Source organism: Sarcophilus harrisii, chromosome 2, assembly GCF_902635505.1.
Source record: "Sarcophilus harrisii chromosome 2, mSarHar1.11, whole genome shotgun sequence".
NCBI lineage: Eukaryota > Metazoa > Chordata > Mammalia > Dasyuromorphia > Dasyuridae > Sarcophilus > Sarcophilus harrisii.
In genome coordinates, this window is record NC_045427.1 from 555,592,414 (window position 1) to 555,611,876 (window position 19,463).

General features: G+C 36.8%; 1 protein-coding gene across 2 annotated transcripts in view; it reads right to left on the reverse strand.

Moving 5' to 3' along the window:
• The window catches only part of PDE8A (phosphodiesterase 8A), a 256,329-nt gene that overhangs the window by 29,393 nt on the left and 207,473 nt on the right, over positions 1-19,463 (reverse strand). For both annotated transcript variants that reach the window (XM_031955687.1, XM_031955686.1), the window contains 3 exons: positions 7,136-7,184; positions 6,735-6,870; positions 1,418-1,616 (listed from right to left, as the gene is read on the reverse strand). In XM_031955687.1, the coding sequence (XP_031811547.1) occupies positions 1,418-1,616; positions 6,735-6,870; positions 7,136-7,184 (384 nt within the window). The remainder of the gene's footprint in view (positions 1-1,417; positions 1,617-6,734; positions 6,871-7,135; positions 7,185-19,463) is intronic.

Consider the following 19,463-nt stretch of genomic DNA (forward strand, 5'->3'; position numbering starts at 1 on the left):
CCTTCAGCAGACTGGGCCTTCAAAGTGAATATGGATGGCTATTTAAATGGGTAGGAACGTTTTGGGAAAAGTCTATTATTACACCAAGAACTAAAGAGTATTACTTGTAGCAACCAGTAGGGGTGAAATGAGACACACTCCATCTCTCTCCCCACCCCCCCACCCCCAAAGCTGTCTGGCTCCTGCCTACCTACCTCTGTATGCTTTTAGCATCCCTCCTCAGCTGCAGGTTCTGAATGTTGAAAGCAAGTTATAAAAGAACTAATTTTTAATAATAAAGCTTTCTTTTTAATTAAAAACACAAAGGATCAAGATGGGAAAAAGAAAACAAAAGAAAAACATATTCTGAATTAACCAGGTGTGAACTGTCAGAATCAGTGATGTGATGATTAGTTTTGCTGAAATGCTTCACTTCCCACCCCCTTTTTTCTTAATATCAGCTACAAAGGATATCTCTCTGGGGAGGGAAGAAAGGAGAGCTGCATTTGAAAATGAAGGTAAACCGAAAACAAAAATTAGTGACAGAAATTTTAAAATACAGATATAAAATACACAGTTTTGTTAAAGAATAAAAACCATTTAGCCATCAGGGAATCAATAACAGCCACTATGACCAGTTTTACTATTTCCTAGAATGTCAGAGTGGGAAGGGCATTTGGATGGCACTATTCCAATCTTCTTATTTCATATACCCATATATCAGAGAGCTATGATTTTCTAGGTGTTGGAATCCAGATATGGGAACGCTAACCAGTCTATCACCTACTAATGTCTTTTTGAGTCCTAAATAAAATGCAAGTTCTCTGGAGGCAAGAATTGCCCTTTTGTATTTGTAGCTCCATGACCTAGCACAGTGGAGGGCATATAATAGAAGAAGGAGAAAGGGGAAAAACCTTTATTTAGTGCCTATTATTTACCAGGCAGGCTAAGTGCTTTTTATGCGTAGCATCTCCTTTGATCTTCACCACAGCTTGGTTGGGTGGGTGGTATTATCATCCCCACTATTCAGTTGAAGAAACAGGTAAAAAAAAAAAAAAAAAAAGGCGAAATGACTTGTTCACTGTCACTCAGTAACTACCAGAGGCCACATTTGAACTCAGGTTTTTCACCCACCTTGCTTCATCATCAATAGAGAAAAATCACCTGAGGCTCAGGTTACAGACCTAGTAACTAACAAGAAAGAGGGATTTAAACTTGAACCAGGTCTAGACTCAGGGTCTAGCATTTTATCCACTTACACGGATAAATGACTTTATCCATCTAAGAGACAACATGCCTTCCTTACGGCGCTTTGGGGCAGGGCTGGGATCATCTTTTCACTCCGACAGCTTCCTCGGCCGGGCCAGTGGGGACCTGACCACCTGGCCCTCCTCCCTCTGCATCTAGATGAATGCGCCTAGCCCCAAAGGGGCCTTACCTTGACTCTTTCCTTAGCCAGGAAGTAGGCGGTGGCGTGAAGTACATCCGCAGAGTGGGTAGAGTTGTGGTACGAGTTGGACGCGTGGTAGTTGGCTTCGATGATTTGCAACCAAGACCGTAGCGTGGCCTCCGAGCAGTTTAGGAATTCACAGATTCCAAAGCGAGCAAAAATCTTGAGACCAAGATAAATTAACGGCCTACAGAGAAAAACATTCACAACACTGAGACACGGAGCCAGCCCCGGAGGACAAAGAAAGTTTGTAATCAATGTAGGCTCCCAAGGGTTTTAAGCCAGGAGCCGCCCTGACTAGCAGAGGGCCTTCCTTCACAAACATCATTCATGTATGGTCTAGGACAGTGTTTCTGAGATTGAAAAAAAGTTAGCACCAACGTGGTCCACGCACCAACTCAATGCGTTTCAACAAATATTTTCCCAATGCCTGCTGTGTACAGAGAATGAGAACGTAAGCTCAATGACAATAGGAATTGTTATATTCTTGTTCTTATGGTCCCAGGACCTAGCATATAAAAGTATTTTAAAATATTTGTTGATTGATTTAAAAAATTCTTTCTTGATCCTCATCTTTTAAAAATGATTTCTTTTTAACATTCTTTTCTTTTAAAATTTTGAGTTTCAGACCCTCTCCCTCTCTCCCTCCTATTCTTCCTCTATTGAGAAGGTAAAAAAATAAATGATATAGATTATATATGTGAAATCATGCAAAGCATAATTTCATATTAGTCACGACAAAGAAAAAAATAGAGCAAGAAAATGACACTTCAATTTGCACTCAGAATTCAGCATATCTTTCTCTGGTAGCATTTTTCATCATAAGTCTTTTGGAATTGTCTTGGATCATTGTATCCATCAGAGTAATCAAGTTTTTCATAGTTGATCAGTACACTGCAATTACTGTGCACAATTCATTTCACTTTGCATCAGTTGATATATTTTATGTTTTTTTCTAAAATCACCTCCTGCATTATTTCTTTTTTTCTTGAGGTAAATGGGGCTAAGTGACTATTAGTAAATATTAATGTCTGAAGTTGGATTTGAACTCAGAACCTCCTGATTTTGGGGCCAGTCTAGCTGCCCCCTTCTGCATAATTTCTTATAGCAAATAGTACTCTCCTATAATCATATACCACAACTTGTTTAGCCATTCCTCAGTGGAAGAATCTCCCCTCAAATTCAAATTCTTTGCCACCACAAAAAAAAAAAAAAAACAAAACAAAAACAAAAACAAACAAAAACTACTCTAAATATTTTTGTATATATAGTCCATTTTGAGCTGTTTGGGGTACAAACCTAGTAAAATATTGCCAGATCAAAGGGTATAAAAAGTTCCATGGCCTTTGAGCATAGCTCCAGATTTTCTACTATGATGGATTATTTCATCAAAAATTCATTAATGTACCTCATTCCCTTCAGCATTTGCCATTTCTGATAGGTATAAGGTGGTACTACAGATTTGTTTAAATTTGTCTTTTCCTAATCAATAGTGATTTAGAACATTTTCCCCCATATGACTATATATAGCTTTGATTTCTTCTTCTAAAAACTTATCACTTGACCTTTATTAATTGGGGTATGGATCTTAGTTTTATAAAGATGATCCAGCTACACACACAGAGAGCAAAATTCCTTTTGCTTTTGTTTTATCTTAGATCATGATTACTACCCCTGTCTTTTTATACTTTAGCTGAAGCATAAAAGATTCCTTTATTTTAACTTTGTACCTTTCTGTTTTAGTTATGTCTCTTGTACACAATATAATGGTGGATTCTAATTTCCAATCCATTCTGCTATCTACTTCTGTTTTATAGATGATCTTGTCCCATTTGTATTCATAATTATGATTACTACATATTTCACTCCATTCTATTTTTTTTGTTTCTTTTTCTCTCTTTATCCTGTCTCTCCTCAAAAGTTTATTTTGTTTCTAACCAATTCCTTTATTAATCCATCTTCTCTTTTATCACACACTCACTTCCCTACATCTCTTATTCTCTTCCCCTCCTATTAGGTAAGATAGATTTCTATATCCAACTGAGTATGCCTATATATATATATATATATATATATATATATATATGTGTGTGTGTGTGTGTATATATATATATATATATATATATATATATATATATATATATATTCTTCTCTTTTTGAACCAATTCTTATGTGAGATTAAAGTATCCCCTTTTTATCCCCTTCATTGTAAAAGCTCTTTCTTGCATGCTCCTTTAATGTGAGAAAATTTTCTCCATTCTGTCTCTTTTCCCCTTCCTCTAGGTACATCTCTCTCTTATTCCTACATTAAAAAAATCATCCCAACATAATTGATTTATACTGCCTTCTAATTGCTCGAGTAATGACAAAGTACTTAAGAGTTACATGTATCATCTTTCCATATGGGAATATAAACAGTTTAACTGTATTTAGTTCCTTATACTTGCTCTTTCATGTTTACTTTATTATGCTTGAGTCTTCAGCTTGAATGTCATATTTTCTATACAGCTCTAGTTTTTTCATCAGAAATGCTTGGAAATCTTCTATTTCATTAAATACCATTTTTTCCCCTGAAAGATTATATTCAGTTTGGCTGGGTAGGTGATTCTTCATTGTATTCCTACTTCTTTCAGAATGTCATATTATAAACTCTCTCTCCTTTAACATGGAAGATACTAAATCATGTGTGTTCCTGACTATGGCTTCACAATATTTGAATTGTTTTTTTCTGGCTGCTTGCAATATTTTTTTCCTTCATCTGGGATCTCTGGAATTTGGCTATAATGTTTCTGGGAGTTTTCATTTTGGGATCCCTTTCAGGAGGGGTTTGGTGGATTCTTTCAATTTCTATTTTTACTCTGGATATAAGACATTGGGGCAGTTTTCCTTTATAATTTCTTGGAATATGCTATCTAGTCTCTTTGATCATGGTTTTTAGGTAGTCCAATAATTCGTTAATCATTTCTCCTCTATTTTCTAAGCAAATTGTTTTTCCAAGAAGATATTTCACATTTTCTTCTGATTTTTCATTTTTTGACTTTGTTTTATTATTTCTTGAAGTCTCATGGGACCATATGCTTCTAATTTTTAAGGAATTATTTTCTTCAGTGAGCTCTTATACTTCTTTATTTAGCCAATTCTGCTTTTTAAGGAGTTTTTTTTGTCTGTGAATTTTTGTATCTCCCTTTCCATTTGGTCTATTCTGCTCTTAAAAGAGGTATTTTCTCCAGGGAATTTTTGTGTTTCTTTTATTATTACATTATTTTTGTTTTTTTAAAGTGTTATTTTTGTCCACATATTTGTGCCTCTTTTACCAAGCTATTAATTAATTCACTTTTCAGAATTTTCTTGCATAATTTTCAATTGTTTACCCAATTTTTCTACCACTCATCTCTTTCTTTAACTCTTCTAGGAATTCTTGCTGGCCTCCTCTTCAATTAGCATTTTTCTTTGAGGCTTTACTTGTAGCTGGTTTTACTTTATTTTCTTTTTAAAAAATTTACATCTTGGTCTTCCCTACCACTTAGGTATCTTTTTATGGTCAACTTCTTTTATGATTTTCTGCTCACTTTCCCAGCCTGTTTCTTCACTTTGAACTTTCTGTGAAAGTAGAACTCTGCACAATTGCGGGTAGGGAGGTTGCCAAGCTTTAGGCTTTTTTAGTGCTACTGTTTTCAGAGCTAGCTCTAAGAGCCTCCACAAGCTTTTGATGCTTCCAAGGTGGTAGTAATTTTGTGAGAGGTGTGATTACTGCTCTTCTTATCTGTATTCTGGTCTTTACCTGGTCTCCTGCAGCCCCAAGTATTGCTGCTCCTCTTGGCCTTGGAACAGGGACCAGGGCCCTTGTTCCCTTATGACCAATTACAAGGGCTCCTCTCTGCCCTGGAAATGCTTTTGGGACATAGAGAGGCCAATCAGCTCAATCTGTACCCAGTGCCAACAAAGGATTCTTTGGAATCTCTGACCAATAGTCCAACTCCTTTCCTCCCTTTGGGTTGAGAACTTCTGAAATAAGGGCTGCCATCTCCAAGGTCCTCTGCAGGTGCTCCTGTGCCACACTGGGCCTGTACCAACTCTGACATTACAGGTCTCTCTTGTGGACTTATGCTCCATAAGTGTTTCCCTCGACCCTTTTGTTGGCTCTGCCACTCCAAAATTTGATTTGAGCTATTATTTTAAAGCTGTTTAGAGGGGAATGTTGGGTCCTGGGCTGTACTTTGACCTTTTTGCTTTTAATAAGACTGAATTCATAGTCTTAAGCTCCACTAGACTTATTTTGGAATGGGCCATATTGCGAAACGTAACAATACAAAACTGCATCAAATCTCTTGACTCACCTTCTGAATATTCCAAGAATATTCCAATGAGTTCCAAGAACCACCAATGATGTAGAGGGCATAGAACTGGGCAGACAGGATTGTGAAAGGTTCCAGTGACAAGTGCCTTTGTTACCATCATTTTCCTACATCATGGACCTGCATTAGAGGCAGCTTCTACCTCATGAAGTCTAGATTATTCTAAATCAGGTCTAACTCAGTCCAGGCTAGTGATTTAATTTAATGATTAGAATGAAATGAGACACTCATAGAAATCTACAAGATAACAAATTGAAGTTTACTTAACCAAAGTAGGAAATAGTCAGCATCAATACATGATTGATTCAGTTATAACTACTAACATTTATATAGTGCTTTAACAGTTTGCAAAATGCCTAATAAATATTATTTCATTTGAGCTGTATAACAAACCTAAAAGTAGATATTATTCCCAATTCTAAATGATAATATTGATAAAGAGAAGTTAAATGACTCGTCCAAGTTCACATAGCTAGTAAGTATCTGAGATTAGATTTGAACTTAGTTCTTGACTCCAAATTTAGAGTTCTATTCACTATACTCTTAGCATCTTCCTTGCTTCTTTGCTGGTCAGAGCAGGCATCAAAATCTGGGATCCACAAGAGCTGGCTTTTATAGCTATGTCAAAGATTCAAACCTTAGCCTTTTAAGTGAGTCTCAAGAATGATTTCAAATCTCATCTCTGACATTTCTTAGCTGTGTAAAAATGGGCAAATCATTTTAAATCCTTAGTTTTTTTATTTGTAAAATGGCAATAATATTTATAGTTACCTATCCCATAGAGTTGTTGTGAAGTTTCCATGAAATAATGTAGGTAGGTAAGAGCATTTTGCAAAATTTAAAGTGCTATTTAAATGTCAAGTTTTTATTTCATCTCAATTTCTTATCTTCCTTAATTCTTTGCACATAGGAGGTGATTTATTTTGTTATAAGAATTGAGAGTTACTAACCTTTTGTGAGTGGCAGCCTCCAGTTCAAAAATGTCAAAGTCCCAATACTCTTCATTTTCCATGGCCTGTGCTATCCGTGGTGGGATGTCATTGAGGGATATAGGGGAAGTTAAATTGGCTGGAACCGGATGAAGTTCTGCAAATGAATATATTTCAGGATAGAAAGAAAATTAGCAGTCTGTACTTGTTGAAATGTTTCTTAACACTTCATTTCCTTTATAGAACCAAAAAGACTTATTTCAGAAATTTTAAAAAAACAGTAACTTTTATATACTGACAAAACTTCTAGGAAATAAAAAGTGAGAAAAAAACCATCATTTATGAATTTTTATTTCAACAAAGCTATTTTTCAATGTCATATTGCTGTGGTTCATAGAACTGGAAAAAAAAACCCAACTTACGTTTTGATGAAAAAATGTATTCATTTCCTGACAACCTTCTTAAACCATCCTGTTAAAAATAGAGCAAAATATTAGAAGGGAAACAATAAACTGGGAAAACATTTTTACAGTCAAAGGTTCTGATAAAGGACTCATTTCCAAAATATATAGAGAATTGACTCTAATTTATAAGAAATCAAGCTATTCTCCAGTTGATAAATGGTCAAAGAATATGAACAGACAATTTTCAGATGATGAAATTGAAACTATTACCATTCATATGAAAGAGTGTTCCAAATCACTATTGATCAGAGAAATGCAAATATAAGACAACTCTGAGATACCACTACACACCTGTCAGATTGGCTAGAATGACAGGGAAAGATAACGCGGAATGTTGGAGGGGATGTGGGAAAACAGGGACACTGATACATTGTTGGTGGAATTGTGAACACATCCAGCCATCTGGAGAGCAATTTGGAACTATGCTCAAAAAGTTATCAAACTGTGCATACCCTTTGATCCAGCAGTGTTTCTACTGGGCTTATACCCCAAAGAGATACTAAAGAAGGGAAAGGGACCTGTATATCCCAAAATGTTTGTAGCAGCCCTGTTTGTAGTGGCTAGGAGCTGGAAAATGAATGGATGCCCATCAATTGGAGAATGGTTGAGTAAATTGTGGTATATGAATGTTATGGAATATTATTGTTCTGTAAGAAATGACCAGCAGGATGAATACAGAGAGGACTGGAGAGACTTACATGAACTGATGCTGAGTGAAATGAGCAGAACCAGGAGATCATTATATACCTCAACAACGATACTGTATGAGGATGTATTCTGATGGAAGTGGATTTCTTCGACAAAGAGAAGATCTAACTTAGTTTCAATTGATCAAGGATGGACAGAAGCAGCTATACCCAAAGAAAGAACACTAGGAAATGAATGTAAACTGCTTGCATTTTTGTTCTTCTTCCCGGGTTATTTATACCTTCTAAATCCAATTCTCCCTGAGCAACAAGAGAACTGTTCGGTTCTGCACACATATATTGTATCCAAGATCTACTGTAACCTATTTAACATGTATAGGACTGTCTGCCATCTGGGGGAGGGGGTGGAGGGAGGGAGGGGAAAAATCGGAACAGAAGTGAGTGCAAGGGATAATGTTGTAAAAAATTACCCTGGCATGGGTTCTGTCAATAAAAAGTTATTTAAAAAAATAAATAAAATAAAAACAAAGAGTTAAAAAAAAGGGCAAAATGAAAAAGAAAGAAAAGGAAAGCTATTAGAAACACCTTTTTTTGATATCACACATCCAGGCTGGACTGATTACCCCCAATCTTACTTGTCAGGAAGAGGTAGACTTACTTAGTCAGCAGCTGGTAATTGTGCCTCTAGTGAACACTAGTTTAGTGATGTGCCAGTGACTGGGTGACCCACAATAAGGATGGAAGGCTCAGTCCCTGACCTAGAAGAGTTTAAGAGCTATTTGAAAGGACAGGGTATATATCTAAAAAGAATGGAGAGCAAGGTGAGATAGGGCTCTGTCCAGTGTTGCACTGAGACTAAGGACAGATAATAGGCAGTAGTACCAGGCTTCAGGAAGGGAAAAGAGCAATGAGCACTGGTGTAGGCAAGGTTGGTCTCATGGTAAGTCTTAAAGAATGAAAAGACTTTACCTAGGTTTAGAGTAAGGCCTGGGGCATTCTGGGAATGGAGATGGGTGTGAACAAAGATATGGAGATGTGCATTTGGATAGAATATGAGATGAGATGCTAAGATTCGTACCATTTATACAGATCTTTAAAATTTTCAAAGCAAACAATCTATTGAGTCTTACAATGATGCAGGGAGGTTATGATGATAGGAATTGTTAGCCTCACATCATCAAACTGAGGCTGAGAGGTGAAAAAAATTGTGTCCAGTCATAAAGACAGCATTTGAGAGGCATTTTAACTCTACTCTGCTTGACCTGAAATCTAGCCCTCTAAATATTGTGCCATGATGCTTCTAGGAAAAATTTAGCCTGAAGGGAATGAAAGGTAGAGGTAGGGATGCAGTAGGAGATAAGGTGGAATAAAGCTAAGCCAGCCTGTAGAAGATGTCACAGGATTTAGCCTTGATGTTTCTGATTTCAGGACTTCCAAAGATTTGTACTTATAATGATTGATAAGAGAATTCCATTTATCTATGCAAAATACAATGTCTCTACATTTATGATTATCAATATAGAAAGAAATCTCAGGGATCATCTAGTCTAATCCCACCCCTCGCCTCCAAAGACTCAGGAAACCAAGACCTAAAGAAGTTAAATGACTTGTCTGATATCATGCAAGTTGTAAGCATCTGAGGCTCAAAGTTGGGCAAAGTAACTCCTCATTATTGCCCTAATTTCCTCTTCGTTAGTGGCGAGTTCTTCCTTTTCATTTTTAAGACTGACAATTTGATTTTCCTCTTTCCTTTTTTAAAAAAGATTAAGGGTTTATCTATTTTTTTGCTTTTTTCATAGAACCAACTCTTAGAATTTTTATTAATTCAATAGTTTTTTTTTACTTTCAATTTTATTGATCTCACTTTTTATTTTTAGAATTTCAAGTTTAGCATTTGACTGGGGGTTTTTAATTTGTTCCTTTTCTAGCATTTTTAGTTGCAAGCCCAATTCATTAACCTTCTCTTTCTCTATTTTATGCAAGTAGGCCTCTAGAAGTATGAAATTTCCCCTTATTTCCACTTTGGCTGCATCCCACACATTTTGGTATGACGTCTCATTATTGTTATTTTCTTGGGTGAAGTTATTAATTATGTCTATGATTTGCTGTTTCACCCAATCATTCTTTAAGATGAGATTATTTAGTTTCCAATTACTTTTTGGTCTATTTACCTCTAACTTTCTGTTGAATGTAGTTTTTTATTGCATTGTGATCTGAGAAGAAAGCATTTACTATTTCTGCCTTACTGCATTTGAGTTTGAGGTTTTTATGTCCTAATATACGGTCAATTTTTGGATAGTTCCATGAACTGCTGAGAAGAAAGTGTACTTCTTTCTGTCTCCATTTAGTTTTCTCCAGAGATCTATCATATCAAACTTTTCTAGTATTCTATTTACCTCTTTGACTTCTTATTTATTTTGTGGTTTGATTTATCTAATTCTGAGATTGCAAGGTTGAGATGTCCCACTATTATAGTTTTGCTGTCTATTTATTCTTGCAGCTCTCTTAATTTCTCTTTTAAGAATTTAGATGCTATACCACTTGGTGCGTATATGTTTAATATTGATATTGCTTCATTATCTATGCTACCCTTTAGCAAGATATAGTGCCCTTCCTTATCTCTTTTAATTAGATCAATTTTTGCTTTAGCTTGATCTGAGATGAGGATGGCTACCCCTGCTTTTTTTGATTTCACTTGAAGCATAGTAGATTCTGCTCCAACCTTTTATCTTTATTCTGTATATATCGCCCTGCTTCACGTGTGTAACTGTAAACAACATACTGTAGGATTCTGGCTTTTAATCCATTCTGCTAACCGCTTCCTCTTTATGGGGGAGTTTACCCCATTCACATTTATGGTTAAAATTACCAATTCTGTATTTACTTGCCATCTTGTTAACCCCTGTTTATGATTTTCTCCCTTCCTTCTCCCTTCCCCCCCTCCCCAGTATTAAACTTGTGAGCACCATTTGCTTCTCACAGCCCTCGCTTTTTAGTATCCCCCCCCCGCCTCCCACCTTAGAGTTCCTCCCCCTATCTTACTCCTTTTCCTCACAGTTTCTGTATTCCCTTACACTTAGCTTATTCCTTCTCTCTTCACTTTTCCCTTCCCATTTTTCAGTGAGTTGGGAGAAGTTTTACCATAAATTGAATATGTCTAAAATTTTTCTCTTTAAGCCAATTCTGATGGCAGTACGATTCACATTATATTCATGCCCCTCCATTCTTTCTCTCAGATATAATAGGTTTCCTTTGCTTCTTCATGAGATGTAATACCTCCACTTTACCCTTTTTCTGGTACAATGTCCTTTCCACCTCTAGTTTCTAGAACAAGGTATACATGTATTCTTTATTTATCTTTATAGCAGAAATATAGTTCTCAAGATTTCTTTTTACCTTTTTAGATTTCTCTTGAGGTCTATATTTGTAGATCAAACCTTTTGTTAAGTTCTGTTTTTTTCATCAAAAATAGGTGAAATTCCCTTATTTTCTTGAATGTCCATCTTCTTCCCTGGAAAAAGATGCTCATTTATTTTGGGTAGGTTATTTTGGGTTGCATACCAAATTCCTTAGCCTTTCAGAATATCATATTCCAGGCCCTTCGATCCTTTAATGTGGAAGCTGCTAGATCCTGGGTAATCCTTATTGTGGCTCCTCTATATTTGAATTGTTTTTTTCTAGCCGCTTGCTGTCTAGATAGTCCAGCCGCTTCGTCTGATAGTTCTGGCATTTGGCCACTATATTTCTTGGTGTTTTGATTTTAGGATCCCTTTCAGTAGGTGATTGATGAATCCTTTCAATGTCTATTTTACCCTCTGTTTCTATGACTTCTGGGCAGTTCTCTTTGATAATTTCCTAGTGTCCAGGCTCTTTTTTTCATCATATTTTTCCGGGAGTTCAATAATTCTCAGATTGTCTCTCCTAAATCTATTTTCCAGGTCTGTTGTTTTCCCAAGATGGTATTTGACATTTTTTCCATTGTTTCAATGTTTTTTGTTTTTTTTTGGTTTTGTTTGACTGATTCTTGTTGTCTCCTCGAGTCATTCAATTCCATTTGTTCAATTTTGATTTTCAATGAAGTATTTTCTCCACTCACTTTTTATATCTTTTTCTAATTGTCCAATCAAGTTTTCAAGTGAGTTGTTTTGTTCTATGGATTTTTTTTCCCATTTCGCCAATTTTATTTTTTAGGGAGCTCTTTTCTTTTTCCAACTCACTAATTCTATTTTTCAAGGATTTGATTTCCTTTTTTTTTTTTTAATTTAATAGCCTTTTATTTACAGGATTTATACATGGGTAACTTTACAGCATTAACAATTGCCAAACCTCTTGTTCCAATTTTTCACCTCTTACCCCCACCCACCCCCTCCCCTAGATGGCAGGATGACCAGTAGATGTTAAATATATTAAAATATAACTTAGATACACAATAAGTATACATGACCAAAACATTATTTTGCTGTACAAAAAGAATCAGACTCTGAATTATTGTACAATTAGCTTGTGAAGGAAATCAAAAATGCATGTGTGCATAAATATAGGGATTGGGGATTTAATGTAATGGTTTTTAGTCATCTCCCAGAGTTATTTTTCTGGGCATAGCTAGCTCAGTTCATTACTGCTCCATTAGAAATGATTTGGTTGATCTCGTTGCTGAGGATGGCCTGATCCATCAGAACTGATCATCATCTAGTATTGTTGTTGAAGTATATAATGATCCCCTGGTCCTGCTCATTTCACTCAGTGTCAGTTCGTGTAAGTCTCTCCAGGCCTTTCTGAAATCAAGGGATTTGATTTCTTTATCCACTCTGTCTTTAAATGAGTGGGATGACTTCTCCAGACTCTCTTGCCAAGCCTCCCTTCTCCTTTTCCAATCTTTCTTCTAGCTCTCTTGTGAGAGCCTTTTTAATTTCTTCTATGAGATTCATCTGTGCTGAGGGCCAGATGATTTCCTCCTTTGGTGATTCATCTGGAGACAGTCTGCTTAGAGTTTTTAGAGTCTGATCTCTCTATCCATATAGAAGCTATTAATAGTTAAGAGGCGTTTATATTTTTTGCTCATTTTGTCAGAGAAGAATCAAAGACAAACTAGCAAAGAAAAAAAACCCCAAATGGAATCTGCTTTTTTGGGGGGAGGGGCTGGGTGGTGTTACCGAGCTTCCTCTACAGACTGGGGGGGAGGGGTGGCAGCAGCAAGGCCCTGGCAGGACTGTGCTGCCCCTGTACTCCGAGACTCTGAGAATGTGCTGAGATGCTGTGGGGGAGGGGTAGCCAGGTCCCGAGAAACTCCAGCTGTTTGGGGTTGTATTCTTCTCAAACCTCCCCCCTCTTCTCCCCCCTCCCCCGGTGTTTTTAGCTTCTCTGCTGGGCTACTGACTTGCTGCCAGGGCAAGATATCTAATACTATAGCAAAGCTCTCCCCATAGAGACTGCTGAGATTACACCCCACCCCCCTCGGGTCTGCTTGGCTGTAAGCTGCCTCCCAAGCTCTTGCTGCCGCTGCCCTCAGCCTGTGCCCAATCTAAAACCGTCCCGCCCTCGAGCAAAAACAGACCTTTCCTGGCGAATCTCAGGGATGTCTTCTCTTGGTAATTATTTGTGGGTTATTTTTTTCAGTCAAGCATTAATTCAAAGGCTTGTCATGAAATGAATTCTGAGAGAAAACGGGAAGCTTATGCAGCTGTGTGCCTCCTCTCCGCCATCTTGGCCAGAAGTCAGGGCAACATCTTTCAACACTTGTTTGTGAACCTTCTCATGATGAATGTCATTGAATCTGGATAGACAAATCCTTGGATTGAAGATATACAGTTCACATATGATCCGCCAATTAAGATCTTTCTGGTTTTGTAAGATCAGCTACAATCCATGTTCCAGTGTCACAGGCATTAAGATTTCAGGGTCATTTTCATGCCATTATGAAGTTTTAAAGGAAGTATTCAATACCAAATCACCATAAGATCTTAAGTAATAGAGTGTGATGATAAAAGGACTACTAATCTGACTATGATAGACAGGAGGAATCATGTGGAACAGATAAAACAAACTTGGCCAGTTTTTATTATCATTCAGATAAAACTATGAGTTCTGGACCAAACTGTTAATAATCGTGATGAAGAAGAGAAAACCTCAGAGATATTTTGAAGGAAGGACTGATGTGTTTTATTTCTGTTTGGCTGTAAAAAACAAAGGGATGGCAGAAGTAAAGATGGAAAGAGATGCTGGATCTGAAGTCAAAGGACCTCAGTTCAAATCAAAGGCCAGCTATCTGTGTATGCTGGGCAAAAACTCTCTGGGTTTCATTTTTCTTTTTTTTTTTTTTGCTTTCTTTTCTTTTTTTTTCCCCTGAGGCAATTGGGGTTAAGTGACTTGCCCAGGGTCACACAGCTGGGAAGTGTTAAGTGTCTGAGGTCACATTTGAACTCAGGTCCTACTGACTTAAGGGCTGCTGCTCTAACCACTGTACCACCTAGCTGCCCTGGTTTCATTTTTCTCATCTGGAAAATAAGACCGTGTGATTGCTCAAGTTCAATTTAAACTCACATCTGTGATCCTGTGACTAGAGTATTTATACTTTGAAAGACTAGCAATACTAACAACAGGCATAAGGAAGTTCGAGGGGAGGTGTGAAGGCCAGGAATGAACCAGAGTGCTAAGAAAGGACACTGGTGTGGGTATCAGGTGAGACCAGGGTTCTAGTATTCTGCTGATCAACATTCCTCTTCATTTCTTATTGACTTTTTTTTTTTTTGGCTGAGACAATTGGGGTTAAATGACTTGCCCAGGATCACACAGTTAGGAAGTGTTAAGTGTTTCAGGCTAGATTTGAATTCAGGACCTCCTGACTTCAGGGCTGGTGCTCTATCTACTGTGCCCTCTAGCTGCCCCTTTTATTGATTTTTAAAATCAAATTTAAAAAAACAACTTTGCTCCTCTCCTCAAATTCTCAATCCACCTTAGTCTATTCCTCAACAAGTGACTTCCCTCCTACAAATAGACTGGAAGGGGGTCTGGGAGAATTCAGAACTGTGAACTTCAGGGTAAATTAGACAACAACCATCCTCTAAGGGCAGCTGGGTGGTGCAGTGGAGAGATCATTGGGCTTGGAGTAGGAAGACTCATCTCCTTTAGTTCAAATTTGGCCTCAGTGTGTTCCTAGACAAGTCGCTTATCTTGTTTGTCTCAGTTTTCTTTTGTAAAATGAGTTGGAGAAGGAAATAGCAAAACTCTCTCGTATCTTTGCCGAGAAAATCCCCCAAAATGAGATCATGAAGATTTGGAGATGACTGAACAGGAGCAACACCTCCTGTTCTAAGGCTCCTCACAGATCTAAAAGCCTTCTTTTCATCATTTTCTATCCAAAAGGCCCTCATTTCTAGATGGTCAACTTGGATAAATCCAATTCAGTTTTTTTTTGAGGAATGAGTCTTCTTTCTTAAAGTAACAGTGCCATCTCTAGGCCCGTGAACAAATGATCATTGGAGACATTTTTAGCTTGGTTGTGTTTTTGCACCTGTAGTATAAATAGGATTTTTAAAAACTCCTGAACTTAAAAAAAAAAAAAAAAGGCAGTTCCTTTAATTCCTGTTTCATGATTTCTATGTACTGCTAATTGGGACTTTTCTGAAATAGTGAGGCTATTGTCTTACTGTAGGACATCTCTTCAACTTTATTGGCCCTTTCTTGTACAACTCTTGAGATGCTAAATACAGCATGCTGAATACATTAGATGCTTGGTAATTGTAGCTTACTAATTTATTCACAGATCAAGCAGAGGCCTTAATAAAAACCCCAAAAGTTTTGGTTGAACTTAGTTAATCCATTTTAATTACACAATTAAATGTTTCTTGAATGATAACAACAATAACATTGTTCAATACCATTCAATGGTATTCAATAGCATTCAATACCATTTAACAATTTACAAAGCACTTCTATATCTGTTATCTCTTTAATCTTCACAATGATCCTGTGTGGTGTGTAGAACAACTATTATTAGTATCCCTATTCTATGACTTTAGGATAATAAGAGCACCTGCCTCACAGGGTTTGTTGTGAGAACCAAATTAGATAATATATGCAAAATACTTTGCAAATCTTAGGGAACTATGTAAATGTTAATAATTATTTGAAAATTCAATATCAAATAATTTCCCATTGATTTTTTTATTTTTAAACATAACCTATGGGATACTGTTTGGAAGTACATAACTAATGTCTAAAATTTTACTTGTTGGCACTTGTTTTACTAATGTGCTCTTTTTATAAAATGCCTATTTCTATTGATTTTAATTTTCTGATATTTCAGTCAGTGTGGCATTTATTAAGTACCTACTATGGGCCAGGTACTGAACTATTACCATGATATTGGAGGGCCTTTAGTTCATGCCATATGAAGATTACCCAAAGGAAATAGGCACGTTTAGCCTGGAGAAGAGGTGTCAAATGTATCCAGTGGCCCTGAATCAGATTATAATTTAATTAGAGATTATTTAACAGAACAAATAAAGATAAAATTAAAATATAGACAATATCACATTTTAAAACTAAGTCATCATGTGGTCTGCTCGGATCCTTATCCACTGATTAGTGTTACTGGGTTTCTATTTGAGTTTGACCCACTGGCCTAGAGAAGGCTTGAAGGAGATAGGGAAGAAATCATAGATATCTTCAAGGATGTGAAGTGGTGTCTAATGAAAGATGGATTAATTTGTTTTATTTGATTCCAGAGGAAAGGATTAGGAGCAAATGGGTGGCAATTTCAGAAAGAAAAACTTAAGCTTGGTTTAAAAAAATTAATTTCTAACAACTGGGGCCAGGCCTCATTGGAACAGGCTGCCTTGGGAAATAACTAGTTTTCCCTTACTGGAGATCTTCGAGCAGAAGTCAGATGACTGCTTGTCAGGTATAGTGGAAATTGGAAGGGATTAGATGTCATGAAAGTGTCTTCCAACTCTGTGACTTTCTTTGTAGCCTATGGCTACAAATTACTGTAGCTATTTCACTAAGGGCTCTATATGGCTACATAAAGCTATTAATGTCCATTCAAAGAAAGATATTTTTTCTTGAATTTTCTGGGAAAGAAAAAGGTCCATCTGTGAATTCACATGGAGTATTCTTATATTGATTAATTAGCATGATTAATCACATATGTTTTAATATGATTCATTATAAAGGATTGTTTATGTATTAGCATATATTAACTATATGTCAATGGGATTATATACATTTTGAAAATTTATGAGAATATTCTTGAGAAGATTGCATTCAGTGAATGTAAAGAGGGCTATAGGTGCCTAAACTGAGGGTATCCTAAAATCTGGATACCCAGATCAATGTAGCATAGTAGAAAGATCATTGAATTTAGAGCCAGGGATTCTGAGTTTGAATCTTAGTTTAGCTTCTCTATGAGTGTGGGAAAATTGCCATATTCCTCAGTACTCATTTTTGTTGTTTGGGCAATCAGAGTATATAAATAAGATTGGAGGGTTCTAACCATTTGAGGGTCATGGTCCCCACTGGACAGCCTTGAGCTTGTGGAGCTTTTTTGGAATAGTGTTTTTAAATGCATAAAATAAAATATATATAGGATTACAAAGGAGACCGATTACTTTGAGATATAGTGATCAAAACTAAAAAAACAAAACAAAACAAAACAAACCCTACTTCAAAATCTACTAGTTAATCTGTAAACCTCCTTCTAAATGCTGCTATGACCTCAGAACAGTTGAAACAATGCATTGAATTGATCTACCTGGTTTCCTTCTTTCTGTTTCTCTTTTGGTGATCAGACTTGGAGCCCCTGACCTAATCCCTGCTCTTAGTATGACCTCAAATTGTGGCTGAGGCTAAGAAATATGAGCCCTGGGATAGTAGCTCATTCCAGTAACACTATGTCAATCTCTGAAGGTACTGTTCTGACCCTTGAAGGGAGGTCCACATGTGATTTTGCTACCTAGTAGTCATGTGATCTTCACCAAGACATCAAACCTGTTTCTCATCTGTAAAATGGGGACAATACTTCTTAAATTATGTACACAAAGGAGTTGTTGAAAAAATCAAATGAAATAAGAATTTTCTTATCTATAAAATGGTATACATGCAATATCTACATCACCAGGTTGTTGAGATAATCAATTGAGTTTAATGGCTATAAATTTCTTATAAAGGACAATGAGCTATGTAAATGTGTGTTATTATCATTGCAGTTATAAGTGGGTAACTGTGAACATGGTTTCATAAGAATGGAGGACATTAAAAGGTCTGTTTTCCCACTGATAGGAATGATTCCTTTCGGTTAAAATACTATCTCTACTATCTCAAGAAAGCTGCTATAATGTAAATATACTTGTGAACCCATTAGTACCTATTAGCATCTCAGCAGAAAGTGAGATCTGAAGAAGTGTCATTGGCCAAGTTCTCACTGAGGGAAAGTAGGATCATGCAGTCTGAAGAACACAGCATATAGAATCAGGTTTCCTGATTTCTAATCATAGAACCATAACTCTAGAGCTAGTAGAGACCTCAGAAGCCATCCAGTTCTACTCCATTTTACAGACAAGGAGACTGAGGTCGAAAGAGGCAGCTAGAGGACATAATGGATAGAATGCTTGGCTTGGACTCAAGAAGACCAGAGTTCAAATACTATCTCAAAACATTCACTTCATGGTATGAGCTTGAGCAAATCACTGAACCTCTTTCAACCTCAGTTCCCTCATCTGTAAATGAGGATAATAATAGCATCTATCTTATAGGATTGTTGTTGAGATAACACAGAAAGAAAGCACTTTGCACCACAGGCAGTAAGTAAAAGAGCCAGGATTCAAATCTAGGTTTTCTGATCCCAATCTACTACTCCCAAATCATCTTTTCCTTTGATAAATGCAATAAAAATAAACCTGGGTAGCTCTAATAATTAAAGCTGTGGCTAGAGAGTTTGACTGATAATGGCTCCATGTCAAGGAGCTCAAGGCTCTTTACAGGGAAAGGATGACTTTTCTCAAGTCCATGTTCACAGGCGACATTCCCAACCAGTCCCAGTTATCTGTACTGCAAATGAGTAAGTGCAAAATTGTCCCATCTGGAAACCCAATTGCAAGCACACCCAGTAAAGAAGCACTACATTTCTTCTCAGAATTGTTGTAAGAAGAAGATGGATAGGAAAGGGCTCTGTAATCTAAAGGCACCATAGAAATGGAAGCTATATTATTGAGGCTGTTTCTAAAATGAGGTGATTAAGCAGTCCTCTATAGCTTGATTAATTTTTTTCAACCATAGAAACACACAACTACCATCTGTGAAAGCATATGGATACTGCAGTAGGCATTGGTGGAAGGAGTAACCCCACTGACAAACCAGCAGTTCTGGAACTAGAACAGCATTGACCCAGTGGAAAAAGTATTGGCTCTTGAGTCAAAGGAACTGTGTTCAAATCCCACCTTTCATGATCATTGGCTATGTGAATTTGGGCAAGTAAATAGACCTTCCCAGGTCTCAGTTGCCTCACCTGAAAAATGGGAGGGACAAGTTGGCTTCTAAGGTTCCTTCTAGCTCTAGATTTATAATTCTAAGCAATTCTGCAGGCATATTTTCATTTATGAGGAAAATTGTTGTGCGTTTATATATACATACTTTGTCTAAAA